The following is a 27,903-nucleotide window of genomic DNA, read 5'->3' as shown; positions in this document are numbered from 1 at the left end:
ATTTTAGATTATATCAGTAAAAGACTGAAAAATGTGAACAGAACTGGTTCATTGGTTTATTTTGTTTCCAGCAGGACACGGTCAGCCGATGAGACTCCTTTACGAGCATCATGGACGACAACAGCAAAAGACAAGGCACCAGGTATGGGAAACTCACTGTCTCTCTCTCTTTATTTGTGGTGATTGATATATATATATATATATATATATATATATATATATATATATATATATATATATATATACAGTAAACTATATTCACATTCTCATGGTTTACAGACTCACGCATTATGGGTTTCTCTGTGGAACATATCTAACCATTTTTACGCATGAAAAATTTGCCCATTCGCGGTATTTTCACTGAAATATTCACTAATTACTGTATTTTCATATAATTTTCATGAATAAATGCACTTTTTGCGATAAAACTATTAAAATACTCAGGTATAACATTTTTACAGGGTTTCTGGGTTTAAGCTATCAAAATGGGCAGTTCTAAGTGTTTTTAAGAGGGTTTTAAATATTAGCGGATTTTAGCTATTCACTGGGGTGTGTATTAGTGTAGCGTCCCCATGAATATGAGGATTCACTGTATATATATATATATATATATATATATATATATATATATATATATATATATAATGTGTGTGTGTGTGTGTACTGTATATTCATTATTTAGGATGTGTTTCATGGTCTCTCTCTCTCTCTCTCTCTCTCTCTCTCTCTCTCTCTCTCTCTCTCTCTCTCTCTCTCTCTATATATATATATATATATATATATATATATATATATATATATATATATATATATATATATATATATATATATATAATATATATATATATAATCATAATAGTAATAATAATACAGACAAATCAAGTGAAAATGCAAGATGTAGGGTAAATTAATTTTAACTAAATTAAGAATATTAACATAGGTACAAAGATAGACAAACTGTAACTTATGTATGTAGACCTGGGCTTTGGACCAGGTAGTAGTTTATAAATTTTTTTTTATGCGCATACCATCACCACATACATCTTGTTTAACAAGTAAGCTTGAATATGTCTGTGTATCATTACTAGTAATTTCTTTGTTATTTTTCTCTCCAATGCACATCATGATTTTTATTTTGAGGGGGTGGGTAGTTTGAATGGTGCAGTACGTACAATTATATAGGAGGTACTTTTGTATAAGTATCCAATAGATTTTAAAAATGAATACTGTAGTGATGAACCAGTGCCTGATGCTAGCCACTTTTGATAAAAATAAAAATCTTCAAAGTCTTATTTCCCTCTAATTTGAAAATATAAATTTGCTTTTATGAGAAACAAGAAAAGGGATTTTCCTTGGGATAACTAATGGACATTTCTTAACGAGCATTTTTTGTTCACTTTGGGGGTGCATTTGGGCTCTGGGTTTCTGCAGCATTCATTTTAAAATGTGGATGTTGATGTGATGGAAAGTCTGATTAGCCCATCTTGCCTAGACCCTAGGGTGACACAAAATATAAATATGAGAAGAATATATGACATGATGCATTGAGACAACTTTGGTTGATTATTAGTTACATATTCAGTGGGATCAAATCTTGGGGAGAAAAATGGCAGTAACTAGCCTTATTTTTTATTTTATTTTTTTTTTTAATTTTTATTTTTTATTTCACAGATCATATAAGGTACTTTTTTATGATTTTTCTTAATGTTCGTTACAAAATGTGGTCGTAGGAACGGTAGGCTAGTGAAAGCAGAAGAGATGCGGTTGTGATATGTCAAATGATATTTGATAATTTGACATGCCTGGAATAGCATTTGGTTTTTTATTTATGTGAGATAGTAACTAGTATTTGATGTTCTTGAAATGTTAAATAACATTTGCCATAATGGTAATATTTGTTGATGTTTGATTTTCTTAGAATGTTAATTGGTATTTGATATAAGAAATTTTGATTAATATTTGACATATTTAATATAATCCATACTTGATGAACCTATACAATAATGTTAATAAGTATTTGAACTAAGTGAAGGAAAAATAAACTTTTGATGTGATTGAAAGTAATGTTTGACAAGTTAAATACTAATTTATGTTTGACAGATTGATTTTTAACTCATATTTGGAATTAATGAACTCTTAATCAATGTTGGACTTACTCAAAATATTGACAAACAATTCATATATCCTATCTGAAATGTTAATTGATTTTGACTTACCTGAAATATTGATCAACATTCAACATTGATGACTTACAACATTGGAAATACTGTACCTGAAATGTTGATTGACACTTGACATACCATAAATGCTAATTAATATTTGCTATATCTGAATATTAATCAGTTTTGACACAGCTGAAGTGCTAGTAAATATTCATCATTACTGAATATTTATCAGTGCAGTAGTTGACTTTCCTGGGGTGCCACTTAACATTTAATTGAGATCTAATGAACATTTACATATTCATCAAAGGTACTCATTGTAAATGTACTATCATGTATTGACAACAGTAGACTTCTATTGTTTTTGTTGGCACACTAGACACAGAAGATTTATTTTTTATGTACTTACAGAAGAATGATTTTGAAACATACTTGCAATCTCATTCATGTCTTAGGTAGTATAATCCTTGCCTAACCTGAAAAGCTTAGAAATAGATTTAGAGAAGGAATAATTATGCCCTAACACACAACTTATTTTATTGTGCCATAATACTCTGTTGACAGCTATTACAAGTAAACTCATTGAAAATATTTTTTGCCTGAAGAGCGGCTAATTTGATTTTTTTACTTCATTTCAGAGTATTTAAGAAGAGTTCGCCAAATGGAAAAATAACAGTATATTTGGGTAAAAGAGACTTTGTAGACCACATCACACATGTTGATCCAATAGGTAAGACTTCTTTTGTTTTATCTTTGAATAAAAAAGATTTGCTGCATTAATTTGATTTGTTACTGTGCTTATTGTGTACACTGTAAATTGTGCTATGTTAATGATATATACAATATATTTAATGAACAGCAGTATACTTGTACTGTATAAATATACAGTAGTATCAATATTATTATGTTTATTGTATTTGAAAATATAAAATTCACACACTTCTGATAAAAATCAGTAGTGTATACAGTACTTGTGCAGTTGTGTTACAAATTATTTGGTTAACATTAGTAGGGTACAGTTGTGGATTAATGCTATAGGATGAATTTAAATATGCATATAATTAATAGCCTTATAGTTGTGCATTTATTCTGTATAACACATTTGGCATTAAGTATTCACGTCATTGCGTACAGTATAGAAAACTTGGCAGCTATTACAAATCATTTTTGCCTTTCTTTATTGCCAGTAAGTTAAACAACTAAGATTATGTCCAGTACTGTTTTACTCAAGGTCTAGAGAATACAAGGTTTTCTCACACGCAGGATTAACCGGGGTTAAGAAACGTGACGTCACGCGGTCTACTTGCTTTCTCCTATCCCAGCCCGAGAAGAACCCTAAAAGAGTTCAGAGGTCTGGTTAAACAAATCATTTATAACTAACTAACTTGCTTTCTCCTCTGCACAAGCTCTGTACAGATGGGAAAACTTTTCTCTTGTTACCTCATTGACTCTTTTTAATATTAAAAATTATGATTTCATTCTTTTAGGAAAATAAAGCACATGTTGACCATATTCATTTCTATACATATATTCATCCAAATAATTACAATTGGAATTTAAAACATTTTTCACTATAATATACAACTCACACTCAGAGACACATATACGAGTACATGTATACATAAGGTTAACAATTATGTGACCAACTTTTTCGCTGTTTGCAATGATAACAAATAAATATCTTTTCCATCGATTCTAAAAGCTCCAAAAATTCCAGTCAAGGTTTCATTAGCTTCTCATTTGTTCTACTTATAGTGCTGATCCTTGTGCCATCTTCTTCAGTTCTTTAGTTCCAAGAAAGTCATACTCGGGGAAACTTATGGGCTACAGAACCACCCACATAGTGCATGCCTCCTTCTTTCATGGCATCTAACATTTCTTCTTCAACAGTTTTGTCTTCATTGTCATTCTGCAATTCCTCCATTGGCAAACGAAACAATATTGCCGATAAGCTTAACACTTTCTGGAGAGATGTTTCTTCAGCCTCGTAGGAAGTGCTTTCTTTAGTTATCGAGTTGGAAAATGAGACTTCTATCATATTATCGCTAATACAATTTTCAACATTGTATTTTGTGCCTCATAGAGTTCTCTCTTTTCCCAGGAGATGGGCTCTAACTCAGTGCTTAAATTCAACAGGTGATGGGTGCTGATGACATGCACCCATTTGCCTTACACAGCCAAAAAAGTGTTCCAGTCCATCTCGATTCAACCTGAGTCAAGATGTATGATATTGCCAAATTTCACCTAACATCCCTAGCAAGTTCATTAGAGATTTGCAAGATATCACAAGGTCTTTTTTGAAAGGGTAAAGTCCTTTTCCTCCCAGACTTTTCATTGTTCTGGATAGGTGAATCATCTATTGCAAAGTTTTGTTTTGGTTTCTAAGTTTAGCCTGTAAGCATTCCGTGAAGACTTTCTGTCGAAAGGCACTCCAGAACTGAATAAATCAAACCACTTATCAACAAGGCAAATGAACTGGCTTGCACTCTCCCAGTGCCTATCCACAATCAGACCTTTTTCTCCGAAGTGTTTGAGATTTTTGTGAGTGGCAGAGTAGCTGTAACGCTGATTGCACTGTCATACCCTCCATACATGTAACACTTGAATGCTTTTCAAATAGTTTATGAGTTGTCATTAGATTACTCTTACTTTTCTTAATTAGTTCCCTGACTCAGTGTGAGCAGTCCTACAGTCCGATAACCTAGATCCATGGTCCAAGAAAGTGTTGCTGATGAGTTTTATCAAGTGAGGAGCATCGGCAAATACATGTATTTCCCTGCAATTATCCGCAGGATTAACAATGTTGGATTTGTTACGCCACTGCTTATTAAATTCCATAACCTTATATTTGTTGCCCCAAGTCATTAACCATACCAACTATAGGAAATCCAGCTCTCGCTATCTTAATGATGAATTCAAATAGGAGAATTTTAGTTAAATTGGTTTCGAAATTATAATGAATAAGTTGTTTCCAAGGTTTGACCTTTACACATTGCACTTTTGATCTAGGTTCATATGAAGCGTCTGTGCCTTTATCCTAACTCCATCTTTTTGTGACACTACATTTGTCGTCCCTAGGAAATCTATGGAGAATTAGATCCCTATTTTTTTCCCATTTTCAAAGTACCCGTTTACTGCACAAGAGTTGGCTCATATTGCTTAAACTGTCTCAGTTGCAGCAAGAAAGAGAAAAATATAAGGCCGCTATTACGGACAATATCAATACCAAATATGTGGAAGCAAGGCCTACACTGTTTGTTTGTAAACGAACTGATGAGTCAGAGATCACCAAGGACTGTGAGTAGACCGCATGACGTCACAACCTGTACCTGCGCATTAGATCCCAATTTTGGATCAGCCGTGAGAAGACCTTGTATTCTGTAGACCTTGGTTTTACTGATCCTGTCTTGTGAGGGGCGTGGGTTCATCATTCATAACTTCCTGCAAAATAATGTGACAGTAAATTATTGTATGTGAATCTTTTCCTTAATAATCATTCAGCCTTTTGCAGTGAAATGAAATAGCCAATTTGCCATATTTTTAAAAAAATCATATATATTGAGTTTAAATTGTTTCAAATTATGTTTTAATCACATTTGGTCCAGAATATTTCCATGATATGAAGGTTGGACAAGAATTTTGTTTTGCTCTAATTTATTTTGTACAGATGTTCTAATATGAATTAATTTGATATAATTAATTGTTAGGAAAGTTTTGGACATATATTTAGCTCACTTTGATACAGATGGCATAGAATTCAAAGGTTCAAAATACTCTAAGCTTAAGTTTTTTAGTCTTATCAGATACTTTGTTCAAATTTCCCTCAGGTGACACAATAGCAATCAGTGTGGCTGAATTGAAGAATAATTAAAGTCTTCATTTGGCTCATGTTTTGCGGTTATTGTTACAGATGGTGTAGTATTAATCGACCCAGAATATTTAAAAGATAGGAAGGTCTTTGGGCATGTCCTAGCTGCCTTCCGTTATGGACGAGAAGATCTGGATGTACTTGGTCTGACCTTCCGTAAAGATTTGTACCTCGCTTCAGAACAGATATATCCACTTGACCCTTCTAACAAAAGACCCCTCACTAGACTACAGGTAAGTCTCTCTCTCTCTCTCTCTCTCTCTCTCTCTCTCTCTCTCTCTCTCTCTCTCTCTCTCTCTCTCTCTCTCTCTCTCTCTCTCTCTCCACATGGTACTGTAACAAGGACAGGATACAGGGGAACAAGTACCAGGGGTTTTTCTGAGATGTCAACATTATATTGTGTCTCCTTCATCATATACCTCCTGCACAACCAGTTATTTCTTGTCAGTTGAAGTGTGACTGCCATATGCATATGTGAAAGATATGGTTGTAGCTTGTTTTCTGTACAGTGGCCTCCTAAAAAGTGCTGGTCAGTCCAATAATGTTCATTATCTTGATTACTTATGTTGTAGAATGTACTTGTTTGTCAGTTAAATAATGTTCATTATCTTTGTTACTTATGTCTTACGATGTACTTAATGTACAGTCCTTTAAAAATAGAAAAGCACTGAAAAGCAGTACAGTAACTTGGCATTTCATGCCAGTTGTCTTTGCAGTAACCCACCAACTTCAGCTACTTTGCCTCCAATCGTTTGCCTTCATTCATTCTATCTGGCTTATTCTTACGTAGCTGTCCAACTGTTTCAACTTTATCTTCCCATTTTTCACTTCTCTATCAAGAATGAATCTTTTTTGCCAGCCTGTTGAGAGCATAGAAACATGTTTATTTTTTCTTGTTAAACTTTTTATAATTTGTTTATATGGTTTGTAAACACATACTGAGATCATTATTTTAGGATAATGTGACATTTTAAAAACATGTTTTACATAAAAAAATATGAGGTAATTCTTTGCAAGATCCAGCATCCAACCTTATGATGACAAAGAAATCACAACAAAGAATGATAAATGCAGTATTTGGTCCTTTTTATTTCTGAAGTCACTGTTCCTCCTCCGCCTCCCTTTCTCCATACCTTTGGTTGGATCAATGAATGTTGCCGTGAAAATTTCCTTGAAGAAATTTCAAATATTTTTTATCAATTGAAATTGCTGAAGCTTGTGGTAAAGAAAATCACTTGAAATCTATACTGTTCATATTAAATATAGGTGTGTTACCTGAGAGAAAACGATTAAAACTGTAGGTCTATATATCCTTGTTCCATAATCTATGTGCTATCTTAGTTATGTTTAATTTTCAATACTGATTAGAGTTATAAAAAGCTTATATTTTACTTTATTTTCAGGAACGTCTCATCAAGAAGTTAGGTCCCAATGCCTTCCCATTTTTCTTTGAGCTCCCTCCTCATTGTCCAGCCTCAGTCACATTGCAGCCTGCACCGGGTGATATGGGAAAACCTTGTGGTGTGGACTATGAGCTGAAGGCATATGTTGGGGACAATGTTGACGACAAACCCCACAAAAGGTATGCATGATGCACTGTATTTTATTGTCTATTCCTTGTGGCTTATTGCAAAAATATGGACAAAACTAGTTTTTCCTTTTCAGAGCAGCTGAGGTTGGACTATACAGTATTTATTTCTTGTTTACTTTGTAAATGAGTTTAACTGGAAGCCTTGATAATGTTTTACGTAGTTGTGTGAGTAGTAACAGATATATGCTTAGTGTTGCATTACTCAGCAAATTGGTCTATCCAAACAGTGTTTCATGATCAAAGTGTCAAATTTTTAATGGTATGACAAGAAGAAATCCTCAGAGCAGATGCTGAGGCCTGATTTCAAAATCACTAAAAAGAGAAGCAAGAATGGCAAATGTGTATCACAGTAGGTATTGTATATTGGTATTGGTGTAAAATACATTGGTGTCCTACATGTAGCATTATGCCTCATTGTGGATAGGACATTGACTGTGAAGTAGAATTTATAACCAAATCTATTGTATTTGCAGGAATTCTGTACGTTTGGCCATAAGAAAAGTAATGTATGCTCCCATGAAGCAAGGCGATCAGCCCAGCGTAAAAAATAAAATTTATGATGTCCCAACAAGTTTGCGCAGCAAACCTCTCTGAATAAGGTAGGAACCCCAATCAAAAGAGTGTACAGTATTAAGTTGTTTTTATTGAAAATATTAATGTGCAGTGTTAAACTGTATACACTAGGTTGCCTGTAGTGTCAGTTATTTTTATATTTTTTGTTTCACCTTTCAATTTTTTCTTATGTTCTGTATCATATACTGTTATACAAGCAGAATTTGGTAAATAGAATGGCCTACAATAATTATGAAATTATTTTGATTACTTTATCCTCAAAAATTATATGAATTATTTTCCTCATATTAAAGATTATAATAGACTGCTTATTGTTTTCTCAACAGTTGTACTATCATGGAGAAACTGTAGCTGTCAATGTCCATATACAGAATAATTCTAATAAAAGTGTCAAAAAAATTAAAGTATCAAGTAAGTATAATTTCTGAACTGTTTCATTAGCTGTTTGATAGATTTAGAATACTGTACTGGTAAATGGTAAATTTAATTATTCCAGATATACATGTTCATTAAGTAGTGTTTGGTAGTAATCGCTAAGTAGAGAAAGAGGTGTGGTTTCAGTCTGTTACATAAGTGTCTCTGTGAGTGAAGTGGATAATGTTGGTTAATAGAAATGGGAAAAGGATGAGGTATGTCAGAAAATCTGTAGATAGAAATAGCAGACACAAGTTATGGGGGAATGCCTGAAGATCATGGAATTAGGGAGTAGCTGAAGACTGAGACCTGATAAGTTAGTTCATTCAGAAAGACCCCAGGAGGGAGAGAAGTGGAGAGAACATTTTCATGGAAGAGAAAACTAGAATAAACTCATTGATGATAATAACACTGATGAGTTTCTAGTTTCCAAAAATTTTTATACCTATACCCTGATCAATTTGCACCACATTTAATAACAAAACCTTTGGTTGAGTCCTATGAGAGCCTAGAATGTGACATCTGGTCTTGGTAAGCAGATAATACGATGTTAATGGTCAATGTTAAGAGTGCAAGCAGCCCAGAGCCTCTTATGAGATTCACAGTACTTTTCATAAAGGCTTTTCCTCCCTCTCTTTGATTCTCTTCTTTTGCTGCTGTGTCCTTCCTATTTCTTTTAGGTTTATCCATTGTCATAGTGCTGGTTACTGATAATTCTGGCACTTCTATGATTTTTTCAGATATTCTTCACCCACATTTTCAAGTGAGTTTCATGTTAGTTTAGAGCTAATTTTAGTGTTTGTACCCATATTAAGAGAGTTACTGTACAGCTTTTTGTTTGTAGGATGATGAATATAACCGAAGTGCTGATGCATGCTGAAGCCGCAGGATAAGGTTCATGTATTTTCACAGAATGTTACTTAAGGTTTATAAACTAGTAGAATACACTTAAGCTTTAAAGTTCCATGGTTTGAAGGTATGTAAAGATCTGGACACTTGTTTTTTATTTAAAAACCAACAGTAACTTAATAAATATAAGAAAAAAATGTATGAAGCCAAATTTTAATAAACTAATGATTACCTATGCATAAAATTGGTACTTTGTTTTCTCTTAACATTCTAAGTACCAGGAAGTGCAAATGAAAAATTTTTTTGATCATGAAGATTTCAAGTATTAAAAGGATTAGAATCTATAGCTTTTAAAAAATAGTATAGACCAATCTAGTATTGACACTGAAACATAATAAAAGTTAAGGTAAAACCCTTGTTATAGATAAATTTAGTTAGCTGAAAAGCATTAAAATTTTATTACATTTTATACAGTATTAACAAAAAGCTTATTTTAGGCTAAAAAAAATATTAGAGTACAACAAATATTAGAATTAAAAGTTTCCAAATATTGAGGTAAAAAACTTGACCATGAAAGGATTATGTTTATATTAGCGATAATTTTAGCTTCCCTAATGTCCTTAATTTCGTTTGTTCTCTTGGGACTGTTTTTTAATTCCAGCACTTGTGACTGATCAGTAATTTCAAACAGTTGTCACTGTGCCATTGTATTAAATTCTCTGTAAAATTTGGGGAAATTTGTGGTTAGGCTTCAAAGTACTGTATCAGCAAAGTTTGAATTGCTGGGTAAATTAGAGAAAGGCATATCATTGTCTCAGTTAACCCTTAAAAGCCGAGCCTCTATTTACAAAAACGTCTCCCGTATGCCGGCAGCGTTCGGGAGTTAGCGCCGAAGCGGAAAAAAATTTTTTTCAAAAAATCACAGCACGCTTAGTTTTTAAGATTAAGAGTTCATTTTTAGCTCCTTTTTTTGTCATTGCCTGAAGTTTAGTATGCAACCATCAGAAATGAAAAAAAAAAATATCATTATCATATATAAATATTGAAATATATGACAGCACAAAAAAAAATTTTCATATATAATTTTATACAAATGCACTGTGAGCAAAACAGTTAAAGCTAACGGATTATTTTTTCTTTGTATATTGTACACTAAATTGCGATGATTTTGGTATATAACAAATTGTAAAACGATCAAAACAACACAGAAAAAATATTATCACAATATGATTCATGAATCCATGCGCTCAGGCGTAAAAAATGTTTTTCAAAAATTCACCATAAATCGAAATATTGTGCTAGAGACTTCCGTTTGTTGAAAAATGAAGCTAATTGATTGAATATTACTAGACTGTAAGTGTTTTATTACAATTGCAGTTTTCGACCATTTTCAGTCGAGTTACAGTTGACCGAAGGTCGAATTTTCTATTTATCGTAATTTATATGAAAATATTTCAAAACTGATAAAAGCTACAACCATGAGTTATTTTCTGTTGTATTCTACATGAAATTACGCACATTTTCATATATAAAAGTTTATGTAACGACTAATATAAAACGGTAAACATTACGACAACGTGAGAAAGAATTTCTGAGATGTTAAGCTGAGTTACGCTGCGCGACGTAAAGGAAAAAGTTTTTTTTTTTTTTCTTCAGAAATTCACCGTAAATCGAAATATTGTGCTAGAGACTTCCAGTTTGTTGCAAAATGAAGGTACATGATTGAATATTACTAGAATGTAAGAGTTTTTAGCTTATAATTGCGTTTTTTTACCATTTTAGTCGAGTTAAAGTTGACGAAGGGTTTAAATTTTGGCAGTTATCGTGATTTATATGAAAATATTTCAAAACTGATAAAGCTACAACCATGAGTTATTTTCTGTTGTATTCTACATGAAATTGCGCATTTCAATATATAAAACTTTATGTAACGACTAATATAAAGCGGTGCAAACATTTCGACAACGTGACAAAAGAATTTCTGGCGGCGGACATAAGGAAAAAAGTTTTTCAAAAATTCATCATAAATCGAAATAATGTGCTAGAGACTTCCAATTTGTTGCAAAATGAAGGTAAATGATTGAATATTACTAGAATGTAAGTTTTAGCTTACAATTGCATTTTTACCTTTTTCGTCGAGTTCAAAGTTGACCGAAGGTTGAAATTTGGCAGTTATCGAGATTTATATGAAAATATTTCAAACTGATAAAGCTACAACCATGGATTGTATTTTGTTGTATTTTACATGAAATTGTGCACATTTTCATATATAAAACTTTATGTAACGGCTAATATAAAACAGTGCAAAAAATTACGACAAAATGACAAAAGAATTTCTGAAATTTTTCCAGCCGAGTTATTGCTGCGGCGGACGTAAGGAAAAGTTTTTCAAAATTCACCATAAATTGAAATATTGTGCTAGAGACTTCCAATTTGTTGCAAAATGAAGGTAAATTATTGAATATTACTAGAATGTAAGAGTTTTAGCTTACAATTGCATTTTCGACCATTCGGTCGAGTCAAAGTTGACCGAAAGTTGAAATTTTTTGTAGTCGACGTCGGATCGTCCATTGGCACCCAACAGACAATTTTAGTCGACGTATGATATGTCCAGTAGGCGTTTAAGGGTTAAGTGCCCAATATTGTGTTACAAAACAAATGCTTGGCAATATCGAAATAACTTAAAAAATCTGACCTTGTAATTGAAGCAACCTAGATCAATTTATGTTAAAGAAAAGTAATACAGTACACTTACCTACCTTAGGCAGGGAAAGGCCAAGAATAAGAACAATAGAGCAAAACAGTGAAAAGTACAAAAAGGTAAGAAAAGCTAAGTTTATCCTGCATACAAATGCAAAGCAAACTACAGTGAACCCCCCGTATTCGCGGGGATGCGTCCCACACCCCACCGCAAATAGCTAAAATCCGCAAATACTTAAAACCCCTCTAAAAACACTTAGAACTGCCCATTTTGATAGTTTAAACACAGAAAAACCCTGTAAAAATGCATACACCTGAGTATTTTAATAGTTTTATCACAAAAAGTGCATTTATTCATGAAAAATTATATGAAAATACAGTAATTAGTGAATATTTCTCAGTGAAAAATACTTAAATACATGGCGAATTTTCCACGAATAATGGCTAGATGTGTTCCCCAGAGAAACCAGAATCGTGGTCCATAAATCATGAGAAGCCTGAATCACGGGAGTTTACTGTAGTCCAAAATAAGTAGTGTAAGCTTTGGAACCAATAGCTTGCTAACTGTTCATTACTTATGTTTACCAGTGCTATAAAGCCATAAATATTCAAAATACCCAAATAAATTTTCAGTTAAACATTGAACCCGTTACTGATATCTGCACAAGAAGTGCTGTTTTACTCACAAATGGCATTTCAAAATGGAAACCTGGCACCTGTGGAAATTAGGTACTTACCTGTTAAGCAAGAATCCAATAAATGATTATGTATAGGGAAAATTGAGGTGGAAATTATGAAACACAAAGGAATAATGGAAAGAGGGCAGAGAGCTCTGGGTAATCTGCTGAGTCATTAAAATACTGTAGACACGCTAAAAGTGAACTTAAACATCTAGGTGGCACATTTGCAGTGCTACTGCTCTTCTTTTGTTTCTTAGGGAAGAGGATGCAGTGTCAGGGGCATTTGATGACCATGAATATAGTATGTATGCTTGCATTGTAGTTTATGGTGATATAAATACATTTTTGTGGGTTTTTGAATGAAATTGCAGTGTACACTAATATGTTGACAATATTTATTTTAGCACTGAAATAAGTTGACTTTATTGGAAGATATACAGGGGTATTTTAGAAGATTTTGCAGGGTAGTGGGCATTTGGGTAGCCCACTTGAAAAGTTTGACGACCCTGATTTTTCTGGGTAAGACCCACCTCCCTCCCATTTGTCTGGTTCACTGAAGTTTTAGTTTATGTAGATTTTTAATTGCTGTTTCAGAAGCAAAATGTGTTGGTAAGATGTCACTGTGTTTTAATTATTCATTGATTTTTATGTTTCAGTTTGCATTTCCCATTTGATATTTAAATGCTAAACAAACATGTTGATTTCTTTTACTTTTCAGTCCGACAGTTTGCAGATATTTGCTTGTTTTCTACGGCGCAGTACAAGTGTACAGTAGCTGAGACGGAGAGTGAGTAAGTAGCAATTACACAGCCCCTTGTTCCTTGAAAATCCCTCCTTTGGACAGTCAAATAACTTTGCTGCCTAAAATATATTGAAGTACTATTGAACTGTGCTGTACTGTATCATGTAGTTTACTCCCAAATTCATTTGGTATCTTGCTGGTATCAGAAAGTCAGTGACTTTGCAAGAGAGGTAGACAAAAATTCCATTGATTAATAACTAAAAGATTTAAATTTATAATACTGTATGGATATTGCTTTTGAGATTGTCAGTTATTTACATTTTTTTTTAATTTAGAATTTTAAAATTAAAATTTACTGAAAAGTATGCAGTTAAATAATTAAGCAGAAGCATTCTTATTCAGAAGGTGTGAATACCATGAGAACCTAATTACTTGTATTCTGGACTTGTATTGTGAAATATTTGCTTTCAAATGCATTATTATGACTCAAGATCAGATTTTTAGTACAGGAACACTGGGATAGCATAATAACTCATTAAACATTTTGTATTTTGTAAATGCAAACCAATGACTTATTAGAGTTTATTCATTTTAGTGCCTAAGTAATTTTATAATGTCATCCATTTTTCACCAATCCGTATAAAATTACATTTCATGATGAATGACTAGAAAGTCTTCCAGAATTAATTGATTACCTGTTGCTCTCCAAAGGGTCAAGTTGTAGATATATGTTAAAGGATGTAAATAATGTTTATCTTTACTATCTTCAATATCTATAGAAACATTTTAAGCAGAAGCCTTAGAAGCATTACTTCATTTACTCAACAATTTTTCCATTAAAACATTATTCACCAACACAACGTGCTGCAATATATTTGGTTACTTATTTTAAGTAAAGCCACTGAAAATAGTCACTTGCAGTGGAAGAACACAGAAAAATCAGACAAATCACCAATTATCATTAATTTTTCCATGGCATCTCAACACAATATCTTGTGTTGATAGCTTTGTTGATGGAGTGCCAGATACCACAGACCAGTCAGTCAGTCAGCCATACCTATGAGTTACAGGTTACACCAGTGTTATCACTTTTTCTTCCTTGAAATGGGACCTCACTGAAGATTCTGATGAAGTATCATGCATTTTGATTTTTAGATTTTATTTCTTTGCCTTGAGTGGAAAAAGAGTGCTTATACCGTCGTGCAATCTCATGTAATTGTAGCAGAGTTTATTAAAATCTGCAATGCAGTATACAGTACAGTACTGCCTGCTAACAAGTACATTTAATAGAGATCAATTTTTTTTACAAAAACTGACAGAAAAGTAATAAATCAAGTATACAGTATACTTAACCCATTTATGTTATATGGTACTTTGTTTACATTTCTTGTGGTAATTATAAGTGTTTGAACGATGGGAGATATATAGTGGCAGTTAAACTTGTAGGGAAATTTTTACATTTTCATTATTTTCTCCATGTGTACTATCTTGACAACTTTTTGCTGTGTGCAACTAATTAAATTATGTAATGTTATGATGTAGAAACATTGATTAAAATGCTTGAGTTTGCCTCTGGGAATAACTAGGAGTTCAAGTTTGTAACATTTTACCTCTCAGCCTTTGAAAAATATAGTTTATATATTCATACAAAAATAACTGAAAAAAGTTGCTTATCTTCACTGAGGTCATGGCCATAAGAACAGGATGGATGGGCAGTCCACCATAGAATAGTAGCCATGAAGATGACAAGCTTATGCAGTTGTATGTGGAGTACAAAGGCAGACCATTGCCCTAATTAGCATGATGCTAATGTCTGAAGGGAATCACCATATTCACTTACAGCACTTAGGAAACTTTACCTGCCCTACCTTGTGTGAATTAACTTTCCATTTATCACTTCATTATTCAGTATTCAGTCTTGGTCTTTTGCTTCTTCCTCTCTTGCACTTGATAGAATTGTACTCATAAACATTTTCCTGCTGTATTAGTCAGGCTTTGTAAAGTGGAATAAATAGTCTGTCTATATGCAGGGCATCTGAAGTGATTGATGTGTTGTGAAACAAATAAGAATGATTCCTTTGAAGAATTTAAGAATGCAACAGTGTTATTTAAAATACATTTTTAGCACAAATTAGACTCTAGAAGAAAATTAGACTCATCATATTAAAACTTTTTACCTTGAAAATGCATTTCTGATTCAATTTAGCATTATTTTTTTTCTGTACTGTTAGTAGTCTGGTGTTATATTTAGGTACGTAGGAGAAACTTTGAACAATTTCAAGGCTTTGAGAAATAAATGTACAATAGCCAAAGGAAGTTAACCTTTTTTCATCAGATAAAAATGTACCTATAATTGCTCTAAAAAATGGTTAAATTATTTCTCAGATATACTGTAGTGTAATCTGGTAAATCTTCTGAATGAGTGGATAAAAACTGTATTTTAAATTTTAATATTGATTAGTCATTAGAATTTCACAGCTTTGAATCAAGATTTACTTTCCACAAAAAGTTTCACCATGATAACATTGAATTTTTTTTGCCGCCTTTTTTAGGAGCAAAGACTAATTCTTGAAAATACATTAACCCTGATGATTGACATGCTAAAGTGCATCAAGTTGCAATAGATAATACACATGGGAAATACCATTGAATGTTTATTTTTTAAGAATTAGATTATTTGAGGTTTAAAATATTGTTTTGTTTACAGACATCCTGTGTAGCCACAGTAACTTGAACAGTTTTGTGCAGGGAACTGTTATTGTAGATGTCTTTAACAAATTTCCTTTTCAGGCCCATGTATTTTAAAGCATTCTACTTTTCAGTGATTAAAGTGTGTGATATATGTCTTTTCATTTATGTTTTCTTTAGCTATTGTCTGCTAGGAAGATTGGGAAAATATTCATTGTTGTTGATTATTGCTTTGGGTAATGTTTTGCAAGGGAAACAGTTCTTATTAGTATTGAAAGCATTCATATAAAATAGGAAGCTGAAAAGTAACAAACTTGAATACGTAGATACTTGTGTCTTACATAATTATGAGTCCAGAATGAAATGAAAAAATAGTACTTGCGTAGGAAGTATTGACAATTAGTCTTCAATATTTTATTTTTTATCTATAAACTGCTGTTGTGACTCGGCTTCCTTTTTTATGTAATAAGCAAGGCGTAAAAGAAGGGAAATTTCATCCATCTTATATGCTTTAATAGGTCAGGGTACGTTTGCAGATCGTAAATGTTTCCACAGCAGAAAAGAATTTTTGTAAGGTTTTGTAAATATGTATCAAAACATGAAGAAATAACTGCAATGTTTGCAACATTAACACTTCCCTTGCAGCATTGTACTGTATTTTAATGCTTAGAATGGTATGCTTTCCTTGGAAAGACTGTTTACTTATGTGGTTTTATGCATGAAGCTGATCTTGAATGTGCTAGGAGCTGAACTGTTTGATTATGATAACAAGCATCGCATTTGTTTTACAGACTTGATACTGCTGAACTAGGTTACTGGGTGTGTCTATGCTGACCCTGATACCAGTATAAGTAGGTGTAGTCAAACGTTAGTGAAAGTTCACAAAATAGAAGGCAGGCATTATAACTTCCCTTTAAAAGATAAAGACAGCCAGGTTTAGTAATTGTTTGCTAAAAGTAGAAGAGGAATGTTAGTTAATGTCTGTAGTCATTAGTCAGGAAAAGAAAGCAGTATTTTATATAAATTCAGATATTTTTTGCTGGTATTTGACAAGATACTGTAGGTATAATCATAACTTGCTAAATGTGACTGAAATGAGCCCTAAATACTGTTGTGCATTATTACAAGGATACAAATTATATAGATTGTAAAATATGCTGATTAATCTTATCCAGGCAAGTTTTGAACAAATGAGTATTCAAGAATTCACCAAAAAAATATATATATAAAAAGGTTTAACATTTGATTGTCCAGCAGCCTTGGAAATGCTTGCAAAGAATGCATTATGTAATTTATATAGGTTTGATGGGGACATAATCTTGTGGTATATATAAAGCGTATTTCACAAGTAAGATATTATAGCAGGAACCACTTTGGGTACCAAGGTATGTCAATGATTATGCTTTACTGTAATTAAGGGGTTACCAAAATAAATAAGATACTGTATTGCATCTGCTCTTTGCAGGAGATGACAATGCCATACATAACTTGTTGTCTTGAAACAAGTAATGGATCCCATGAGTATTTAATTTATCCTTGGTAATGAATTGGTAACCCCTTAGGTAGTTCATCTATTTTCAGTAATAAGTGTTTTTCATAAAAGCATAATTTTTCATTTTAAAAGTGAAAGTACAGTATATCTGTGTGGTTTATGGTCAAGAAATTTTAAATAACGAGTTACAAAGCATATCACAATATAATCATACTAGTGTTGCAAACAAGATATATAGCTGATGGGTGAAGCAGTCTGTCTGGAAACAATAACTTTAAAGTGGATGTCCTTCAATAATTTTAAAAACCTAAACCAAACACAATCAATTTATGCTTTTATTCAAAGATTACCAAAATTATTAGATATTTACTCTTGTCATTAAGTTTGCTTAAATAACTGTAAATGAACTTATTGCTGAAAATGATTTGAAAGGGGGTTAGGTGACATATGCAACACTTTTTTTTTAACTGCAAGTTATATTTCTATGTATGAAAAACATTGAAAAGTAGACATGAATCCTGTTGATTTAGTAGTTTGTTACCACACACTGATTGATTATACATTGTACAGGGGTGATATGTTGCTGGATGTAGGCAAAATAGTAAGCAGACATTCAGTTTACTCCCAGACATTGCCAAAAAGGGTTGTGGTTATTGGAAGTGGGTAAAATGCTAGATAGGTTCTTTTCAATACAAAGGGCCTCCAATGATGCAAACTCAAAATCCATGGGCTTGCTGTTTCACTAACTAGATAGGAAAGAAGAAGAATGTTCCAAGAGTATTCTCTTTAGCAGCATCTCTTAATAAATGACCAAAAGCACATCATATAAGGCAAAACAGAAAAAATAAGTATTCCTGCTTTAAGAAAGAAATTGCAAAGTAAGGCAGTTGTGGGACTGTAACAAAATTTAAAGTTATTCAGATATCATATATATAAAACTTTTATATACTGTGCCTTTTTAACTTTCAGTATTATGTTATATAAGCATCAGAGTGTGATACTATATCTTTTGGAATGATTATATTCAATCCATGGTACCATTTAGTTTGCTTCTTTTTGTTTCATTTTTGTTTATCTCGGTAGAAAGCATAGTAGAGGAGGAAAAATAACTGGAAGTTGTGATGACATGTTTGATTTGCATTCCAATTAGAAAATTTTATATTTTTTAATAAATATAGGTTACTTGCATTGAGAGATTTCATGAATATGCCTAATTCCTAATTTTTCTGAATTTCAAATATTGTTGAAAAGTTGCAAAAGTTGGACAATTTTGATAGTTGTAACATATTTGCAATTTCAGTGCCTTCCCATATACCTGGCTCATTGCTGACTGCTGGAAATTTGGTGGATTTTATAGAATTACAAAGCTGTTTTACTGCAGTCCCTTAAATTTATGATTTATGAGTTTGTATAATTGGGGCTTACCTTTTATGCATTTGTAGTTGTGCCACTTAGCCCCTAGTTCATAAGCTTTGAATTTTTGTATTTTCTTTTTCTCGACCTAAAGAAAATTTAACATAAGTTAATCTCTACATTTGAGTCATTTTTCCCCATATTTTGTTTGAATATTTTAATTCAGTTGTATCGAAATGTAATTTAGATTTACTGCCCTTTCTTCATAGTGAATTGTGTCATTCATTTATAGTGAATTTTTCATGAACTGCAAGGTATTTTCCTGAAGTTACTCTCATACATTAGTATTAAATGTAACTCGAGTACAGACTTTCATGATTTCTAGAGCTTACTTTGAGAGAATAGAAAACAGTATTTTAATGACTGTTTTTAAAGAAATGTTTTGAAGGTCCAATAATATAGTACCTTTTAGTAAGTAAATTTTTTTTTTTTTTTGTGACACAGCTATAAGTGCAGTATTTAAGTACGTCATGACCACAGTAAAATAGGTATTTGTTTCTGTATTGTATGCAGTAAACATATTTTGGACATATAGTATGGATAATCATTAGCTAATGAGTTACATTTAGCATAATAGGTACAATGAAATTAAATAGGGAATCAATTTTTAATAAAAATAAAAAGGCTATGGCTGCCTAAATACCTCCAGAATTTTTCTTATCTGCAGTGGAAACATCTTAAGTTGATGAGTTTTTCGTATATACGTGCATTGGAGGTATTGCTGGTGAAAGGGGGCATGATAATTTTTTTCCTACATAGTAATGTAATAGCATCGGTTTTTTGTAAATAATGGTGAAACCTACTGTACACTGAACAGCACATAACTCCTAGGGCATTAGTGGCTTGATAGCTAAAATGGGTGATGGTAGTGATTCGTTGGTCAGTTTGGTTCTGAACTAAAATATTTTTGATACGGCATTTTACAGCCATTTTGTTGAGGTGATATACATACATATATATATATATATATATATATATATATATATATATATATATATATATATATGCTGTATATATTGATTTATTTTCTTTTGCTACTGATAGTCTCTTGAGTCTTTTTCCATAGCAACACTATTTAAAATTATTTAGGAAGTAGCAGGACTCAAGCTCTAGCTTGTTCTCATTTTTAAAATTGTGCCAAATTGACCATCTGTTATAATTTGAACCTAGGTGGGAAAATATACACAGAATATAGAGCTGTATATTTTAATGAGTTTCCTTTAAGAGCCTTAGGGTCCCATGATTAAATAATAGAAGAGTTATCAGCCTCTTGCATACTACTGCTAGTCATCCTACCCTTAGCAGTTAGGAAGTGCGTGCTCATTTTAGGGATTTTAACTCTATTTTAATGCTAATGTTAGTCTTTGGTGTTTACAGTGGTTGTACTTACTGTTGGTAGTCATGTTAAAAATTGTGTGCCTTAGCTTATAACATGTAACATGTTTGATGAATATTGTACTGTACTGCTGTGCCTAGATCTAGACTGTAATTTTTGTAATGATTGTTAAGCATGTCTTACCCTAAAAATGGGAGCACTGAGATGTATTAAAAAGCTAAAAAATTTTTTACAAATCTGATTTTTAATGACTAGATATATAAAATATTGTACATTTGTTTGATGTGATGATGGCTCCCTTTTGGCTTAAAATTGTTTGTTGGAATTAACATTACATGTGATTTAGCATTTATTTATCATATCTTTCCACTAACCTGTCTGATTGTTTTTGTTTGTTTATTTCTCCCTTCCTCCTCCTCCTGACTTGTCCTTTGTTTCTTTTTTGTTTTCTGTAATTCAGTCGCACCCATGACTTAGGGTGTTTTAAGAAGTCTACCTTGATTATCAGTGTTCCCAAGCTGCCACCTTTACATTCTCTCAATTCCAAAAGAAAGAAATTCTTGAAAAATAACCACATTTTCTTAAAATTATTTTGTATTACAGTATACAGCACTTTGAGCTATTGAGTTTCATTTGATTTTCTCTTATTAAACATTTTAGTAATTTATCTAAAAAAAGAAGAATAAAAATTTTTGAATAATGTAATGCCCTGTCCATCACAACATAAATGTGATGAGTATAGGGTAAAGTTGGCAGCTGGTGTGGTGGTGCTGTGGTGACGTGTGTCTGGTGTGCGTTCACAGGGACGGGTGTCCTGTACTGCCGGGCTTTACCCTCTCTAAAGTGCTGCACCTCACGCCCCTGCTTCTTAACAACAAGGACAAACGAGGCCTGGCTCTAGATGGCCAGCTTAAGCACGAGGACACCAACTTAGCGTCCTCATCAATGTAAGTAGTGCCTGCTTGCACACTAACAAATAACCACTAACTGATAGTAACTGGCTGATGCTTCATCAGCACCATTCTCTCCAGGAACTGACAGCGAGAATGGCGGCAGCTCAGAGTAGAATGCGCATTTTTGAATCAGCACAATCTCAGCAGTTCGCATTATCCATAAGGTTATAACCCCTTCACTGTGGTTTGGACCAATGGCAACTAACTGCTTACAAGAGGAAATATATCCTTGGAAAATGGGGGTGTTGCTGAGCCTGTGCTGGTTTGACCTTTTTAGTAAGGTGGAGGTGTTGATGAGGGTGGAGGTGGTGAGGAGGTGTTGGTGACAGAGGAGTGGTTATGTTGTTGCAGGGAAGGCTGCCCTGTGGGGCCGGGCTTCTCCGTCAGTAAGGTTTTCACCTTGACGCCCCTCCTTAACAACAACCGGGACAAGTGGGGTTTGGCCCTTGATGGAAAGCTCAAGGATGAGGACACCAACTTAGCCTCTTCCACAGTGTGAGTACTCGCACCCTATCCCATATGTCCTCACCTTGAACTAGTGTGAGTATACAGTATTCAGTCCACCCCTTCCCCTTCTCATGTCATTTCTAAATAACAGGTGAAATGTTAACCCATGTAACCTCTGCGCTTTTATCATTCCAGATAGTGTACTGTTGTCTTACCCTGTCCCATTTCTTTTTTGATCGTGCAAGTTATGTTAATGTACTCATTTTACATAACTTTTTTTATTCCTTCATGTTGTTTACATGTATTTATGCATCACTACTTTTTAAAAGAAGAATAGCAAGAGTTTTCTCATTATTGTTCTGCATCGTTGTGTGTAAATTGCTAAAATAAGGCTACATAATTTGATTGTCCTTTAGCCCTTTGCAACACCATATATGTATGATGCAGTTATAAGTATAAAATCTAAAAAAATTTGATGTTGAGTCACACTGGTGAAATTTAATTTGAACTACTTAAGCCAAAGTATTTTTCAAAGACTTACTTCTTAGCCTCACCTTAAGCAGGCTTCAGAAGTTAATAAATCTGCCAAGTTTACCTATGGATAGGAAAATAGTAGTAAGAGTAATACAGTATAATATTTATTTTGAATGCAAGATCCTACAGCACCCGTGTAACTCGTGCAGCTTTAAGCATTCTGCTTTATTCAGATATAATGTACACAGAAAGATTATTTTTTTTAAAGTGATATATAAATACAATATACAGTATGTAGCAAAAAATTATATACAACATATACAGCATATGTAGCAATAGAAAATATACAAAAAATGTAAATTTACAGTAAAATGTACTACAGGTTATCGTTAGTAAGGATTCTTTACACAGAGAAACAAACAAGACATTCAGAACCTACTCTACTGTTTCTCAGAAGGATAAATAGTATTACAGTCGTATATCAAATTAGCACTGATAAGTACAATGAATAAGAAAATAGATACGGGTATCTTTTTCTTTATTAAAAAACAATAAAAGGGAAGTTTGATAAATTTCATATCAAGTCAGTACCTAAACGTTTTTATCTTTGTAAGCACAATATGAAGTACATTAATGTGTGCACCAGAATGTAAGTAGGCAACATTGAGAATAATGAAATTTCCAATGAACAATAAAGTAATGTTTTTCTGTTTTAGGAATACCATATACAATTACTCTACTTAGGTGTTTGCATTACAGTAATAGTTTAATTACATAAAGTGAAAAAGAAAGGGGTTAGTTGAGAAATACTTCAGGTTGTTTTTGAACTATGCTTACTGGAAGATACACAGTATCTGTGTATTATTGAAAGTACTGTATTTATGCAGATTTTACTTAAAAGTACAATACAGCACTCTTTTTATATAAAACAAAATTGTTACCAATCAACAGGGTCAAAATTTCTAGACTTTCATGTGGTTCCCTGAAGTGATTCATTCTTAAAAGAGTGCAGAAATTTAGGCAGAAAAACATTACAGCAATTAGATTAACAGTTGAAAGAGGAAGGACAGATTGAAGTAAAAATATTTGCTGCCTGGAACCTCCAGGACTCTCTTTCACTGGAATGGGTTTATATTTTACCACTGGAGTACCACTTATAGTGTATGGAGTGTGTAGCACAAACTATAGCCTGTAATGAAGGGGCTTTTTCATTGTATTTTTGGCCCCTTCCCACCTAGCTGTGTAATTTTGTCTACATTAACTTTTTCCAGTTTTTGCCCCTCATCTGAAGAAGTCTGTTAGGTAAGCCTTGCAGTGAGTCTTGAAATACAACTGTGGCCTCAGTAAACCTTTACAGCATAATAATAAGACTGCCAAGAATGCATACCTATTTGATTTAGATAATCTGCTTAATTTGACCACAGCATTATTCTCTGTTTATTTATCTCGAGTTGTTCACTTTCATATTACTGTATAGTAACTAAATTAAGATGTTTTGTAGGCTGAAGACTTTGATATTGTAGTCTTTGGCTGACATAAGTTTCCATCAGTTCAGCTTGAATTTTTTGGTGATCATCATTCAGACCATCTTAACTGAATTTATATAATTTCTTCCTCTTTATTTTTTAAAACTGATAGATTAATCATCAGTGTGGCTCCCCCATTAGAGTATTTCATCTATCAAGTCTGCATTTTTGTGTACTAGTCCTCATGAAAGAGTTAATTACATCTTACAGCTGTTTTGGATCATTATTCAAGTTATGTTCTCTTATTAATACTAGTGTGACTGTTCCATTTATTTTGCCCTTTTTACACTGAAAAAGGTAATTTTTGTCCATTTTTAGATCATATGTTAGATCCTCTAAATTCCCTGAGATTTTGAGAATGCTCTGTATTCATACTAACCTGTAACTGAATTGAAATGTTGGTATTACAATACATGAAACTTCTCTCATAGGTTAATTCTAATGTCGTATCAGTTGCATTTGTGTATTCTATTTAATTTTCTAAAAGTAGTTTTGATACTGTTCCCATGATCCTTGCTCCCAACCTGGTTTAGTACAAGTGTTCATATCCTCAGCCAGGTCATCATCCCAAGTGTGTGAGTACCTTTTTGCATTGTCCTTTCTTAGAGATGGTTAGAAAAGATAATGCATCTTGTATTTCCACTGCATCAGATTTTATTTTGATCTTGTTTATGAATGTTTTATCCTTCCCTACTCAGAGAATGGATATTACTGATGGTATTGTATTTGAATGGTTAGAATGGTAGTTATTCACAGTGACTGATATTTAATATTGGACTGTGCAGACATCTTCAGGATTATCAACATACAGTACAGTACTTTGAAAGTACAGTATCCTGTATTGCACTGTATTTCTGAAAGGGAGTTATTTTTGTTATAATTCAGTAAAGAAATTAATGCAACGAGTAAAGTTTCTTTCAGTGCATTGCAATTCTTTTCTAACTTTGCGATTCTCAGCAAAGGAGGTAGGGTGAGAGATTGCTGCAAATTATATCCTTTGAAATAAGATCAACTAGCCTAGGTAGAAAGCAGTAAAATTTCTTTCATGATTTCTGTTCAAAGTATTATAGAAATAGGAACTAGCCATTATCTGACCTTTAAAAACATGGCTGTCATGCAGTACAAGGTAATGATCAGTCTTCACGTATTACCTTTTGTTGTTTCTGAAAGTGATGCTGCTGCTTTGATTTTAACTAAAGAATATTACTTCTGAGCCCCAGGTTTATCACTGCCAGCTATGATTTAATATTCCATACATATTACACCAACACTTATCACCTAAAGGAACAAGGTGTGGGCTATCTTTTTTCCTCCCTTTTTTGAACATCACTAGTGTTATGCATGGGTACATTTTACTTTTATCCAAGTTTTCAGTAAATTACTGATTTCAAATGACAGCTGCTGGCTGTTATGTTTCTGAAAGACATTAATTTTAAGGTTTACAAATGTAACCCTGTTAAATGTATTTTTTTTAATTTCATGTATATGTTCATGTATAACATAACAAGATTTGATTTGTTCCTACACGAATACAAACCCTTGGCCTTTACACATGGGATTAACTTTCAGCAAATTGGAAATCTGGCCATTAAACTTTTACAAGGTGGTTATGGTAATAGCTACCGATGGTAGGGGCGGAAGCACTGCCCATCAAGTCGTAGTGCATTTGGTTGTATGCAGTCAGTTTTCTTTTGGCCGTTTATTTCTTTGTCCTGTTGTTTGATTATCTCTTTTGTGTCTGGAGCAGTGGAGGATTTTTGCCAAGAGGAATCATCAGAGGAGGAAGAAGCGCCATCTTGGAAGTGGTTTTCTTCTCCTTCAGTGGCCGCTTCTCAGTTTCCTTCTGGTTTCTTCTATTCCCAATCTTCCTCCAGTTGCTTCTTCTTCCTTGGAAGATTTTGCCCCTTCCCAGTCTTCCATAACTTCGTCTTTGAAAGTTTCAGGTAAGGGGTCAGGAGATATTTTCTTCTGGTTGCCCTCTCTCTCTCGCGGGGGTGGGGGGTTAGGGGAAGGTTTCCCACCTGTGAGGGAGGAGGCATTGCCATCTTGTTGTATTTCAGGTTTGGAGGCTCAGAAGATGGCTGGCATCTGGGTTCTCTAGGCCTTCCAGGAGTACCAACCTACAGTGGCCTACTGTCCCATTTCTTGTCCTCTCGCTTTCCCGTGTCATCTGACTCAACAGTTGCCAGCCCTGTTGCTCTCTATTTGACTGTAGCATTGATGCCACATCAGCCTTTAGTTACCCTGACCAGCGTTTTGTGTCGGTGGCTGTAGCGGCTAGCCTGTTCACCTCTTCGTAGACCTACGGTTCCGGAATCCGGATCTGTTGGCAGTGTATCACTCTCAGAGTTTTGGAACCCCTTTTGTGGTGGTGGCTGCTTCTCCTGCTCAGTCGGCAGCGTATCCCTTTCAGAGCTTTGGACCCCCTACCACAATGGTGACTTTTTCTTAAAATCTGTCTTCTGATGGTCTCGTGAAAGCAGTGGTTGACAGAGTCAACATCGTTTTTTGAAAGAAGTTCACCCATGTTGTGAAGAAGCAGCGTCGCAGTCTTCCTTCTCTTTTTTCTCTGTCTTCGCCCAACCATAGATGAGGGGGTGTCACTTCCAGTCACTTCTCGTCCATCAATATTTTACTCTAATCAGAGATTTGCAATCGGGAAATCTATGGCAGTGTCGTCTTTCCCCAATCCCCCCGTTCATGTTCAGAGGAAGGATAACAAGGCTCCCGTTAAGAATCCCGTGTAGTGAGGGATTCAGAAGTTCAGTTGTTTTCCTTCTAGGTCCAGCTATCATATGACAGATGTGAGAGATTCTGCACAGCCCCAGACGTGTTTCCAGTCTAGGCAGCTGTTTCCTCATCATTCACACATCCATAACATTAGTCTCCGTCATTCCAGAATGCCTTCTTGTTCACTTTCTCATGGGAGGCCCTCTGATCATCTTTCCAGCTCCTACAAACGTGTCCTGTCACACGTCCGCATCCATGAAGACACGCACGTACATGCTGTTAGAGCATCCATGAAGACACGCACGTACATGCTGTTAGTTCAGTCCAGTCAGCCATTCAGCCTCAACCCTCAGCATCTAATCATCTCTCAGCCATTCAGCCTCAACCCTCAGCATCTAATCATCTCTCAGCCATTCAGCCTCAACCCTCAGCATCTCATCATCTCTCATGTTCTCGCTTTCCAGGAGAAATCGAGTTTGCATGGCTGTGAACATGACAGCACGGACGTACGGCTGTATATAGACACACAGCCGTCACAAGGGGAGATGTGGAAGTTGTCTCAAGATGACGTGTCCAGGAATGGACCATCGAACCTCGATCACGTGAAGGTTTGGGAAGGGAACGGGATGGCCTACGACCTTGCCATGCTGAAGCTCCAATTCCCTTCTGATCACTGTCTCATTCAATTCTGTCAAGCGAAGAGCTTGTTTCCAGTCTAGGCAGCTGTTTCCTCATCATTCACACGTCCATAACATTAGTCTCCGTCATTCCAGAATCGCCCTTCTTGTTCACTTTCGGAGGCCCTCGATCATCTTTCCAGCTCTCTGGCGTGTCCCTGTCACACGCCCGCATCCATGAAGAAACATCGCATCGCATATGCTGTTAGTTCAGTCCAGTCAGCCATTCACCCTCAACCCTCAGCATCTAATCATCTCTCAGCCATTCAGCCTCAACCCTCAGCATCTCATCATCTCTCATGTTCTTGCTCTCCAGGAGAAATCGAGTTTGCATGGCTGTGAACATGACAGCACGGACGTACGGCTGTATATAGACACACAGCCGTCACAAGGGGAGATGTGGAAGTTGTCTCAGGATGACGTGTCCAGGAATGGACCATCGAACCTCGCTCACATGAAGGTTTGGGAAGGGAACGGGATGGCCTACGACCATGCCATGCTGAAGCTCCAATTCCCTTCTGATCACTGTCTCATTCAATTCTGTCAAGCAAAGAGCTTTGATAGAACTACTGTGGACTCCTAAAAAGG

At 34.2% G+C, this 27,903-nt stretch overlaps 1 protein-coding gene across 1 annotated transcript in view; it reads left to right on the top strand.

Annotated features, from left to right (window-relative positions):
- krz (beta-arrestin protein kurtz) overlaps window positions 1-27,903 on the top strand; it is a 242,100-nt gene that overhangs the window by 181,604 nt on the left and 32,593 nt on the right. Inside the window, exons 2-9 of the mRNA XM_067099997.1 lie at window positions 72-142; window positions 2,801-2,892; window positions 6,073-6,263; window positions 7,434-7,612; window positions 8,095-8,198; window positions 8,498-8,605; window positions 13,556-13,628; window positions 21,813-21,956. Coding sequence (XP_066956098.1) covers window positions 111-142; window positions 2,801-2,892; window positions 6,073-6,263; window positions 7,434-7,612; window positions 8,095-8,198; window positions 8,498-8,605; window positions 13,556-13,628; window positions 21,813-21,956 — 923 coding nt within the window. The 5' untranslated portion in view covers window positions 72-110. The remainder of the gene's footprint in view (window positions 1-71; window positions 143-2,800; window positions 2,893-6,072; window positions 6,264-7,433; window positions 7,613-8,094; window positions 8,199-8,497; window positions 8,606-13,555; window positions 13,629-21,812; window positions 21,957-27,903) is intronic.

The sequence above is a fragment of the Macrobrachium rosenbergii genome, chromosome 56, assembly GCF_040412425.1.
Source record: "Macrobrachium rosenbergii isolate ZJJX-2024 chromosome 56, ASM4041242v1, whole genome shotgun sequence".
Lineage (NCBI taxonomy): Eukaryota > Metazoa > Arthropoda > Malacostraca > Decapoda > Palaemonidae > Macrobrachium > Macrobrachium rosenbergii.
The sequence above is the reverse complement of the archived record's forward strand: the minus strand, read 5'-3'. Positions and strand labels throughout refer to the sequence as shown.